The sequence below is a fragment of the Sycon ciliatum genome, chromosome 12 (assembly GCF_964019385.1).
Source record: "Sycon ciliatum chromosome 12, ocSycCili1.1, whole genome shotgun sequence".
Lineage (NCBI taxonomy): Eukaryota > Metazoa > Porifera > Calcarea > Leucosolenida > Sycettidae > Sycon > Sycon ciliatum.
The window spans coordinates 26,606,436-26,618,361 of NC_088654.1; the positions used below are offsets into that span (position 1 = coordinate 26,606,436).

The 11,926-nt window shown below is 50.2% G+C and overlaps 1 protein-coding gene across 1 annotated transcript; it reads left to right on the forward strand.

Annotated features, from left to right (window-relative positions):
* Positions 1 to 2,522: 2,522 nt before the first annotated feature.
* LOC135828087 (uncharacterized) lies at positions 2,523 to 8,615 on the forward strand. Its single transcript, XM_065340521.1, has one exon. The coding sequence runs from the start codon at positions 2,523 to 2,525 to the stop codon at positions 8,613 to 8,615; it is 6,093 nt and encodes a 2,030-aa protein (XP_065196593.1).
* Positions 8,616 to 11,926: the final 3,311 nt, after the last annotated feature.

Consider the following 11,926-nt stretch of genomic DNA (forward strand, 5'->3'; position numbering starts at 1 on the left):
TCAAGCAAAATTCCAAATCCACAGTCTTAGATCACCTTCAAGCAAAGTTCCCAATCCACAGTCTTAGACCACGTTCAAGCAAAGTTCCAAATCCACAGTCTTAGATCACCTTCAAGCAAAGTTCCAAATCCTTAGTCTTAGATCACCTTCAAGCAAAGTTCCAAATCCACAGGCTTAGATCACTTTCAAGCAAAGTTCCAAATCCACAGTCTTAGATCACCTTCAAGCAAAGTTCCAAATCCACAGTCTTAGATCACCTTCAAGCAAAGTTCCAAATCCACAGTCTTAGATCACCTTCAAGCAAAGTTCCAAATCCACAGGCGTAGATCACCTTCAAGCAAAGTTCCAAATCCTCAGGCGTAGGTCACCTTCAAGCAAAGTTCCAAATCCACAGGCGTAGATCACCTTCAAGCAAAGTTCCAAATCAACAGGCGTAGATCACCTTCAAGCAAAGTTCCAAATCCACAGTCTTAGATCACCTTCAAGCAAAGTTCCAAATCCACAGGCGTAGATCACCTTCAAGCAAAGTTCCAAATCCTCAGGCGTAGATCACCTTCAAGCAAAGTTCCAAATCCACAGGCGTAGATAACCTTCAAGCAAAGTTCCAAATCCTCAGGCGTAGATCACCTTCAAGCAAAGTTCCAAATCCACAGGCGTAGATCACCTTCAAGCAAAGTTCCAAATCCACAGGCGTAGATCACCTTCAAGCAAAGTTCCAAATCCTGAGTCTTAGATCGCCTTCAAGCAAAGTTCCCAATCCACAGTCTTAGATTACCTTCAAGCAAAGTTCCAAATCCACAGTCTTAGATCACCTTCAAGCAAAGTTCCCAATCCACAGTCTTAGATCACCTTCAAGCAAAGTTCCAAATCCACAGTCTTAGATCACCTTCAAGCAAAGTTCCAAATCCACAGTCTTAGATCACCTTCAAGCAAAGTTCCAAATCCACAGTCTTAGATCACCTTCAGGCAAAGTTCCAAATCCACAGTCTTAGATCACCTTCAAGCAAAGTTCCAAATCCGCAGTCTTAGATCACCTTCAAGCAAAGTTCCAAATCCACAGTCTTAGATCACCTTCAAGCAAAGTTCCAAATCCACAGTCTTAGATCACCTTCAAGCAAAGTTCCAAATCCACAGGCGTAGATCACCTTCAAGCAAAGTTCCAAATCCTCAGGCGTAGATCACCTTCAAGCAAAGTTCCAAATCCACAGGCGTAGATCACCTTCAAGCAAAGTTCCAAATCCACAGGCGTAGATCACCTTCAAGCAAAGTTCCAAATCCACAGTCTTAGATCACCTTCAAGCAAAGTTCCAAATCCACAGTCTAAGATCACCTTCAAGCAAAGTTCCAAATCCACAGTCTTAGATCACCTTCAAGCAAAGTTCCAAATCCACAGTTTTAGATCACCTTCAAGCAAAGTTCCAAATCAACAGTCTTTGTACAGAACTATCACATGTCACATGTTGCACGTTGATACTATTAGTGTATTGTAGTTACGATTTGTGTACAGAACTGTCACATGCTGCAAGGGCAGTGTGCGAGATTTATGAGTGTCAGTTGTCATATTGTCAAGGAGGGAGTGTGCGAGATTTACGAGTGTGATTTTGAGTGTGATTGGACAGGACACTGCGCTGAAATAGAATGAGTGTTGTTGGGATAACATCATTTACGAGTGTGTTGTTACAATACAGTGTTTGTTGTGCGTGTTTGTCGGATACGCCGATATAATCACTTGCATAGATAATACTTACGTTGTTGCTTGCATTCTCGCTCTCCACAGCAACTCCATTGCGTGCTGCGTTCTATGTATTCCTATTCTGTACACTGACTCTCTCTGACAGGGTTTGCTGTCACCCTGTCTCTGGGCGCAAGCACCCTCTGACAGACCAAACTGATTTGCTTCATCTCCACAATATTTATCTCCTTTCGATTTGAATTTCTGTTTGTTCTGCACTCTGATTTTTCCTTGTTGCACCTGCGCTTTTGTACGCGGAACTTTGCTGTCGCCATCGCGTCGCCATTATTTATATCCATGGTTACGTGGTGGTATGACTCATCGATGCATCATGCGCGCATGATCATTCTTCTTTTCTACTCGTACACTTCGATATGCATGCACGCACACTGATGTACACGTAGACTACACGTAAGCCAATGCACGCACGCGAGCACGTTTCGCTGAGGACAGCGATTTGAGAGAGAGAGTTTGTCAAGTTTTGAGAGAATGGTGGTTAGCTTCTTGCCCAGATTAGTGACAGTTGTGGTTGTTGTTTGCCTTTGCGTTTTCCTGGTTTCATTCTCTGCATTCTTAGTTGTGTTCCATGTCTGCATGTTGTTTTCCGAGTGTCAGTTCACTACACCAGAGTTCGAACAATTAGAATTTAATACAGTCTTCACCGAAAGGGAAAGAGTCCTAAACAACTGGTCCTTCGAGCCGGATCTCGGACTGAGCTTGTTCTGTAGAGTGTAGTAGTATGTAGACATTGTAGTAAAGTTATAGTGCTGTGGAACGTAAAGTTAGCATCATGTCCTCGGCGTCAGCTCCGCGTACGAGCCAACGCACAACCAAGGGTGTGCCACCATTGAGATATGGACACGAGGAGCCCGAACTCGCCGCGGCTGCGGATAAAAGGAGCTCGGTGTCCGCTGTCCCGTCCAGGGCCAGTAGCGGTTCCCAGCTCAAGGTCGAACTGAAAGCTACAGAGCTGGAAGCGGCGGAGGAGCTCGCCACCATGGAGTTAGATGTAAAGAAAAGGGAGATTGAACTCCGCAAGGACATTTGGGCCAAAAAGTTGGCGTTAGAGGAAGCAATAAAAACGGAGCAGCTGTCCCAGAGGAGTTCCCCGAGGCGGCGAGGGCATGGCTTGACTGCGGAGGCACTTGCCAAGTTTGACGATGCCTTGCAAAGATGTGGCAATACTCGTGTCGTCCCGGCCGCAAAGTGCGTATCATTGAGTTGTGTGGACCAGGGTCGCGTTGTCAAGCCAGCAGTGCAAGCTGGTGCCGAAACCCGGGGATATGATAGCCTGACTGAACATACAGCAGCAGTGGATGGCGCGCGGAACATGGACTGGAGAACGTTAGCCGCAAGGCAGTCAGCTGGCACGTCTGAGGCCTCCGACGATTCCGCAGTGTCATTCAGTCAGGCTCAGCAGCCAAGGCCAATCTGGCACTCAGCTGTGCGGCATCCAGGAGCTGCAGTGCAGCACACAATGGCAGTGCAGCACGGAAAGCGAGCCGTGCACCATCACCACGCTTCAGTGCACCAACCAGTAGCAGCTGCCTCGTACCTAGTGCGGCAGCAACCAGTGCTCAATCAGCTACCTGTAACCGTTGCGGGTGCACTGAGCATGCCTCAGCCGCAGCCGCCACCACAACAGTCACAACCGCAGCAGACGTACAGACCACAGCCTCGTCGAATCGTCGAACATCAGACGCTCCCACCCGACATGGCCTGCGTGCAGAAATGGGCAGACGGCATACCAGACGGTTGGCGCCAGGGCATTCGCCAGGCACAAATAAAACCGTTGGAGCTGCCAAAGTTTAGTGGGGAAGAGAGCAGCTACATGAAGTGGCAGCAGCGTTTTTTGCGTCTGGTGGACGAGGACCCATATGTGTCCGACCACTACAAGATGGCTCGTCTTCGCGAAGCAGTGGCCGGTGGAGCAGCAGAAGATCTGATAGCGGACTTGCTGGACGGCGAGGGTGCGTACCAGTCCGCAATGGCTGAGCTGGATGCGTGGTATGGTGGCAGCCAGCGCGAGCTCGAGCGCCAGCAGAAAGAGCTGTATGCACTGCCACGCATTCAGCACGACAAAGACACCACCGCTCTGCAGACGCTCGCCATCAAGCTCCGCAACGTGCTGCTAAACATGCAGGCAGGCCACATCATGCCGGGAAGAGAGATGTACGTAACGGTAACACAGAAACTGCCCCGCAACCTTCTGCTGCGCTACATTGAGCGCTATGACGACGCCACTGGTAACGTTGATGACCTGTCCAGATGGCTGCTGGATAGAGTGCATCGTATGCGCCAGGTCGATGCTCGCATTGGGGACGTCCTGACGGTCAAAAAGCCGGAGAAAGCGGCTACAGGGCGTACGCAAGGCCACCACACCATGGCCACCGTTCCAGCAGCTAGCAGCAGAACAACGTCGGCCTCGGCACCAGAGCCACGAACAACGGTGTGCCCGGTGTGCCAGGGGCATCATGCCCTTGCTGTATGTGCTGAGCTGCGCAAGATGTCGGTGCGCGAGAGGTGGGGAGCGGTCAAGCCCTTGTACAGCGTTTGTACGAATTGCCTACAGACAGGGCATCGTTCAAATGACTGCTCTGCTAAGCCATGTGATGCGTGTGGACGAAAACATAACAGTTTGTTACATGTTTGGAAATCGGACAAGCCACACATTAATATCTCTACTACTGACGCCAAGGCCAGACACACAGCGGTCAGCAGTTCGACACAGGCAGCCAGGCAGCACACAGCATCGCCAACAGCCAGCGTGCCGTCAGCAGGTGCGGCACTGCACATCCTGCAAGAGCCAGCTGCGACTCTACGCGCGTCCGGTGGAATGGCGTTCATGACCGTGTCTGCCACACTAGTCAACAAGGACCGCCAGATGCAGGTGACCGCCCTGCTCGACTCAGCGTCATCAACGAGTTACGTCACCGAGTCTGTGGCCCAGGAGCTTGGACTTACGGGTCCTCAAGAGTCATTGCAGACCACAGTACTCGGAGGGAAGACAGTTAGTGGTACCCGACCGCACATCAATGTCGGTGTCCAGACTCAAGACGGCAGACTGGCCCAGTTTAGTGCGTGGGTGCTGCCAGCTGTAACGCCAATGAGTACGGTGGACTGGGCCCAGAACAGCGGCACGTGGGCAGGAAACATCGAATTCCAGCCGTTGCCGTCTCCAACAGTGGGCATTCTGATCGGTCTGAATGCAGCAGAGCTGCACACGTCACTGGAGGAGCGCAGCGGCCACTCAGAGAGCGGACTGATTGCCCGGCGCACACCACTCGGTTGGGTGTGTTTCGGCCCCTTGGGGAACAACAGTACTGCACTGCAACATACCTGCATCGCCCTGTGCACTGAGGCTGGCGTACAAGAAGAAAGTAAGCTCGATGAGATCGTTCACAAGTTCTGGGAGACAGAAAAGGTGGGCACGGAAGCGGCAGCATCCAATGTCGAGACGCCATCGCCAGCTGATCGCCAGGCCGAGTTACACACCAACGACACTGTGCGGTATGAAGACGGGCGCTACACGATGTCCATTCCATGGGCGAGCAGCCAGTCACAGCCTCAGCTGACCTCCAACCGCATCATGGCCGAGCAGCGGTTGAGGTCCTTGGAGAAAGCACTGGACAAGCGACCAGCAGTGAAGAAGCAGTATCACGAGGTCATGAACAGTCATATTGAGAAAGGCTACGTCAGCATGGTACCTACTGAGCAAGCTGACGGAGAGGACCAATGGTATCTGCCGCACTTTCCGGTGTTACGCGACGATAAGAGTACCACGAAAGTCAGAATTGTCTTTGACGCAGCGGCAGAGTGCAACGGTGTCTCGATTAACGACGAGATGTTGACCGGTCCAGCGCTGCAAAACGACGTATCCTCTGTGCTGCTGCGCTTTTGTATGGAGCCAGTTGCTCTGGTAGCGGACATCGCTGAAATGTTCCCACAAGTCGTTCTCGCAGAAAGTGACAGGAAATACCATCGTTTCCTGTGGAGGGTGGATGGAGAAGTCTGTGTGTTTGAGTGGAACCGGCTAGTGTTCGGCATAAAGGCATCCCCCTACCTGGCAGGCAAGGCGGTCAAGAAGACCCTGGAACACTTTGGTGACGGGTACTCTGCAGCAGCGGTGGAAGCCATCGACAAGTCCACGTATGTGGACGACCTGCTGAGCTCGGCTGCATCCGACGAAGCTGCGTGCAACACCCAGCAGCAAACGCAGTGTCTCCTAGCGCAGGGTGGGTTCCACTTGCGGAAGTGGTTATCGAACAGTGCAGCCGTCATGGAGTCCATCCCAGAGGCCGACCGTGCCAAGGAAGCGGTGTTAAACTTGGGTGAGCGAGATGCTCACAGCTGCCTACCAACAGTGAAGACACTCGGCGTCAGCTGGCATGCACAGGCCGACACGTTCACCTTCCGCTACCAGCAGACCAAGCAGAGCCCAACGAAGCGTTCAGTGCTGAGCGGGCTGTCGACTGTGTTCGACCCGAGAGGCCAGATCGCGCCATTCACTATCCGGGCACGCATCCTTTTCCAGGACTTGTGTCTACTCGGTGTTGGCTGGGATGAGCGACTCCCTGGCACAGAGACGAAGAAATGGCAAGCCTGGTTCGGTGAGCTGCCAGGTCTCTCAGGAGTTCAGGCTCCACGCAGCTTCAAGGCACCAGGTGCACCAGAGAGCCAGCTGTCGGTTCACACCTTTGTTGACGCATCTGATCGAGCTATTGCCGCGTCAGCATACGTGCGTGCAGTGGACACTACCGGCAACGTCAGAGTAACTCTGGCAATGGCCAAGGCAAAGCCAGCTCCAGTTCGTCGACAGAGCATCCCTCAACTTGAGCTACGTGGTGCGGTACTCGGTATCCGCGTGAGCCAGCACCTGGAGCAAGCCATCGGGATACCTATTAGCCAGCACACATTCTGGACAGACTCAATGAATGTGCTTGGCTGGATCCGCAACCACAGCAGGCGGTACAAGGTTGACATCGGCAACAGAGTATCACTCATCCAGGAAGTGACCAGCGTCAAGCAGTGGCACCACATCAGCGGCAAGAATAACCCAGCTGACAAAGCGACGCGTGGCCTACTAGCAGAGGACTTGGCCAACGACACGTTGTGGTGGAACGGTCCTGCCTTCCTCTCCAGCGCACCAGAGGATGACTGGCCCAAGCTTCCAGACTCTGTTCCGACAGCCGAATTACCTGGCCAGTTGAAGCGGATGATTGAGGCCACACTAGTCACGGTACCAGCAGAGGACGAGCAGCAAACTAGCCGACTCAACCCGGTCAACTTTAGCAGCTGGCTACGACTTGTGCGGGTCACCGCATGGTGCAAACGTTTTGCGGACAACTGCCGACACCGCCAGGCTCAGCCAGCAGACCCTACAGCGCAGCAGTCATCCAGCGCTACATCCAGCATCAGTGTCGCACGCGATGGCAGCCGTCCGACTCGCAAGGCCTTGAAGCGAAGGCACGCCCTGCCAGCAGTAGAAGTGCCCGAGCTCTCAGTGAGCGAAGTTCGCAATGCTGAATTCCACTGGTTTGCCAACGCTCAGCAGGACTCTTACAGTGACGTCATCAAGGCCCAGCGCAGCGGTCAACCATTGCCCAAGGCGCATGCACTTAGCCATCTGATGCCAGAGTGGGATGGAGACGCGAAGCCAGGGCTTCTCCGCATGAACGGGCGCCTGAAAACCGCTCATCATTTGCCCAGTGGAGCCCGGCGACCCATCATCCTGCCAGGCAAGCACCCTGTTACGGCTCTACGTATTGCGCATGAGGATGTGAAGTGCAAGCATGTGGCTGGAAAGAACCACTTACTGGCAAACCTCAACGGCGAGTTCTGGGTGGTTGGTGGTCTCGGCGCTGTCAAGGCTCACCGACGTTCCTGCCCTGGCTGCAAGTTACAGTGGGCCAAGCCAGCTGAGCAGTTGATGGCGCCGTTGCCAAGCTTCAGAACAGCAGAACCTGTACGTGCGTTTCACCGAGCGGGCGTGGATTTCGCAGGGCCATTCCTGACGAAGCAAGGTCGTGGCAGGGTCAAGACCAAGCGCTATCTGTGCGTCTTCACCTGCCTCCAGTCAAGAGCAGTGCACCTGGAGATGGCATACTCCCTCGACACTGATGGTTTCCTGCTGGCTCTGAGTAGATTTGTGAAGCGACGCGGTCGACCGGCTCTGATTGTGTCGGACAACGGCACAAATTTCGTAGCTGCGGAAAAGGAGTTGCGGGATGCAGTCGAGCAGCTGAATTCCGGCAAAGTGAGCGCTGCACTCGCATCGGAGCACATCGAGTGGCGTTTCAACCCCCCACAGGCGCCCCATCATGGGGGCGTGTTTGAGTCGATGGTGAAGTGCGCCAAGCGTGCGTTGCGTGGAATCCTGGAGCACGGAGACTGCACAGACGAGGAGCTGAGTACGGCGTTCATAGTTGTGGAAGCATTCCTCAACACCAGGCCGCTCACGACGATAAGCTCAGATCCGAGTGACCTCACCCCACTCACGCCACAGCATTTCCTCACCAGCCATGCCGACCTGTCGCTGGCACTTGAGGAACTGGCTGATCAAGCTGATCGCGTGAATCCAAGACATCGCTGGAAAGCAGTTCAGCGACTGAGTAAGGACGTCTGGGACAGGTGGCTGAAGAAGCTCGTCCCAGCGCTCAACCTGCGTCAACGATGGCGCAATCTGCACCGCAATGTACGTGTTGGTGAAGTAGTGCTATTCTTGGAACCTGGCACTCCAAGAGGGAAGTGGCCGCTCGCAAGAATACTGCAAGTGTACCCAGGCAAAGATGGCAACGTACGGGTGGTCGACATTCTCGTCCGCGGCAAGACCTACCGCCGACCAATCAATGTGCTCGTCCCACTGGAGGTGGATTCTGAGTAAGCCACCAGTACTGTGCTCGTTCTGCAAGAGGTGGATTCTGAGTATGCTGTGTTTGTATGAGCTCGTTCCGCAAGAGGTGGATTCTGAGTATGCTGTGTTAGTGTTAGTACTGTGCTCGTTCTGCAAGACGTGGATTCTGAGTATGCTGTGTTCGTATGAGCTCGTTCCGCAAGAGGTGGATTCTGAGTAAGTTATGTTATCTCTATTGCCTCACTCAATCACTGTTCGTGAGGGAGGGTGGTGATGTACAGAACTATCACATGTCACATGTTGCACGTTGATACTATTAGTGTATTGTAGTTACGATTTGTGTACAGAACTGTCACATGCTGCAAGGGCAGTGTGCGAGATTTATGAGTGTCAGTTGTCATATTGTCAAGGAGGGAGTGTGCGAGATTTACGAGTGTGATTTTGAGTGTGATTGGACAGGACACTGCGCTGAAATAGAATGAGTGTTGTTGGGATAACATCATTTACGAGTGTGTTGTTACAATACAGTGTTTGTTGTGCGTGTTTGTCGGATACGCCGATATAATCACTTGCATAGATAATACTTACGTTGTTGCTTGCATTCTCGCTCTCCACAGCAACTCCATTGCGTGCTGCGTTCTATGTATTCCTATTCTGTACACTGACTCTCTCTGACAGGGTTTGCTGTCACCCTGTCTCTGGGCGCAAGCACCCTCTGACAGACCAAACTGATTTGCTTCATCTCCACAATATTTATCTCCTTTCGATTTGAATTTCTGTTTGTTCTGCACTCTGATTTTTCCTTGTTGCACCTGCGCTTTTGTACGCGGAACTTTGCTGTCGCCATCGCGTCGCCATTATTTATATCCATGGTTACGTGGTGGTATGACTCATCGATGCATCATGCGCGCATGATCATTCTTCTTTTCTACTCGTACACTTCGATATGCATGCACGCACACTGATGTACACGTAGACTACACGTAAGCCAATGCACGCACGCGAGCACGTTTTGCTGAGGACAGCGATTTGAGAGAGAGAGTTTGTCAAGTTTTGAGAGAATGGTGGTTAGCTTCTTGCCCAGATTAGTGACAGTTGTGGTTGTTGTTTGCCTTTGCGTTTTCCTGGTTTCATTCTCTGCATTCTTAGTTGTGTTCCATGTCTGCATGTTGTTTTCCGAGTGTCAGTTCACTACACCAGAGTTCGAACAATTAGAATTTAATACAGTCTTCACCGAAAGGGAAAGAGTCCTAAACAGTCTTAGATCACCTTCAAGCAAAGTTCCAAATCCACAGTCTTAGATCACCTTCAAGCAAAGTTCCAAATCCACAGTCTTAGATCACCTTCAAGCAAAGTTCCAAATCCACAGTCTTAGATCACCTTCAAGCAAAGTTCCAAATCCACAGTCTTAGATCACCTTCAAGCAAAGATCCAAATCCACAGTCTTAGATCACCCTCAAGCAAAGTTCCAAATCATCAGTCTTAGATCACCTTCAAGCAAAGTTCCAAATCCACAGGCGTAGATCACCTTCAAGCAAATCCACAGTCTTAGATCACCTACAAGCAAAGTTCCAAATCCTCAGTCTTAGATCACCTTCAAGCAAATTTCCAAATCCTCAGTCTTAGATCACCTTCAAGCAAAGTTCCAAATCCACAGTCTTAGATCACCTTCAAGCAAAGTTCCAAATCCACAGTCTTAGATCACCTTCAAGCAAAGTTCCAAATCCTCAGTCTTAGTTCACCTTCAAGGAAAGTTCCAAATCCTCAGTCTTAGATCACCTTCAAGCAAAGTTCCAAATCCTCAGTCTTAGATCACCTTCAAGTAAAGTTCCAAATCCTCAGACTTAGATCACCTTCAAGCAAAGTTCCAAATCCCCAGTCTTAGATCACTTTCAAGCAAAGTTTCAAATCCACAGTCTTAGATCACCTTCAAGCAATGTTCCAAATCCACAGGCGTAAATCACCTTCAAGCAAAGTTCCAAATCCACAGGAGTAGGTCACATTCAAGCAGAGTTCCAAATCCACAGGCGTAGATCACCTTCAAGCAAAGTTCCAAATCCACAGTCTAAGATCACCTTCAAGCGAAGTTGCAAATCCTTAGTCTTAGAGTCTCACCTTCAAGCAAAGTTCCAAATCCACAGTCTTAGATCACCTTCAAGCAAAGTTCCAAATCCACAGTCTTAGATCACCTTCAAGCAAAGTTCCAAATCCACAGTCTTAGATCACCTTCAAGCAAAGTTCCAAATCCACAGTCTAAGATCACCTTCAAGCAAAGTTTCAAATCCACAGTCTTAGATCACCTTCAAGCGAAGTTCCAAATCCTCAGTCTTAGATCACCTTCAAGCAAAGTTCCAAATCCTCAGTCTTAGATCACCTTCAAGCAAAGTTCCAAATCCTCAGTCTTAGATCACCTTCAAGCAAAGTTCAAAATCCACAGTCTTAGATCACCTTCAAGCAAAGTTCCAAATCCACAGTCTAAGATCACCTTCAAGCGAAGTTCCAAATCCACAGTCTAAGATCACCTTCAAGCAAAGTTTCAAATCCACAGTCTTAGATCACCTTCAAGCAAAGTTTCAAATCCTCAGTCTGAGATCACCTTCAAGCAAAGTTCCAAATCCACAGTCTTAGATCACCTTCAAGCAAAGTTCCAAATCCTCAGTCTTAGATCACCTTCAAGCAAAGTTCCAAATCCTCAGTCTTAGATCACACAGTCTTAGATCACCTTCAAGCAAAGTTCCAAATCAACAGTCTTAGATCACCTTCAAGCAAAGTTCCAAATCCACAGGCGTAGATCACCTTCAAGCAAAGTTCCAAATCCTCAGTCTTAGATCAACTTCAAGCAACGTTCCAAATCCACAGTCTTAGATCACCTTCAAGCAAAGTTCCAAATCCACAGTCTTAGATCACCTTCAAGCAAAGTTCCAAATCCACATTCTTTGATCATCTTCAAGCAAAGTTCCCAATCCACAGTCTTAGATAACCTTCAAGCAAAGTTCCAAATCAACAGTCTTAGATCACCTTCAAGCAAAGTTCCAAATCCACAGGCGTAGATCACCTTCAAGCAAAGTTCCAAATCCTCAGTCTTAGATCACCTTCAAGCAAAGTTCCAAATCCACAGTCTTAGATCCCCTTCAAGCAAAGTTCCAAATCCACAGTCTTAGATCACCTTCAAGCAAAGTTCCAAATCCACAGTCTTAGATCACCTTAAAGCAAAGTTCCAAATCCACAGTCTTAGATCACCTTCAAGCAAAGTTCCAAATCCGCAGTCTTAGATCACCTTCAAGCAAAGTTCCAAATCCACAGTCTTAGATCACCTTCAAGCAAAGTTCCAAATCCACAGT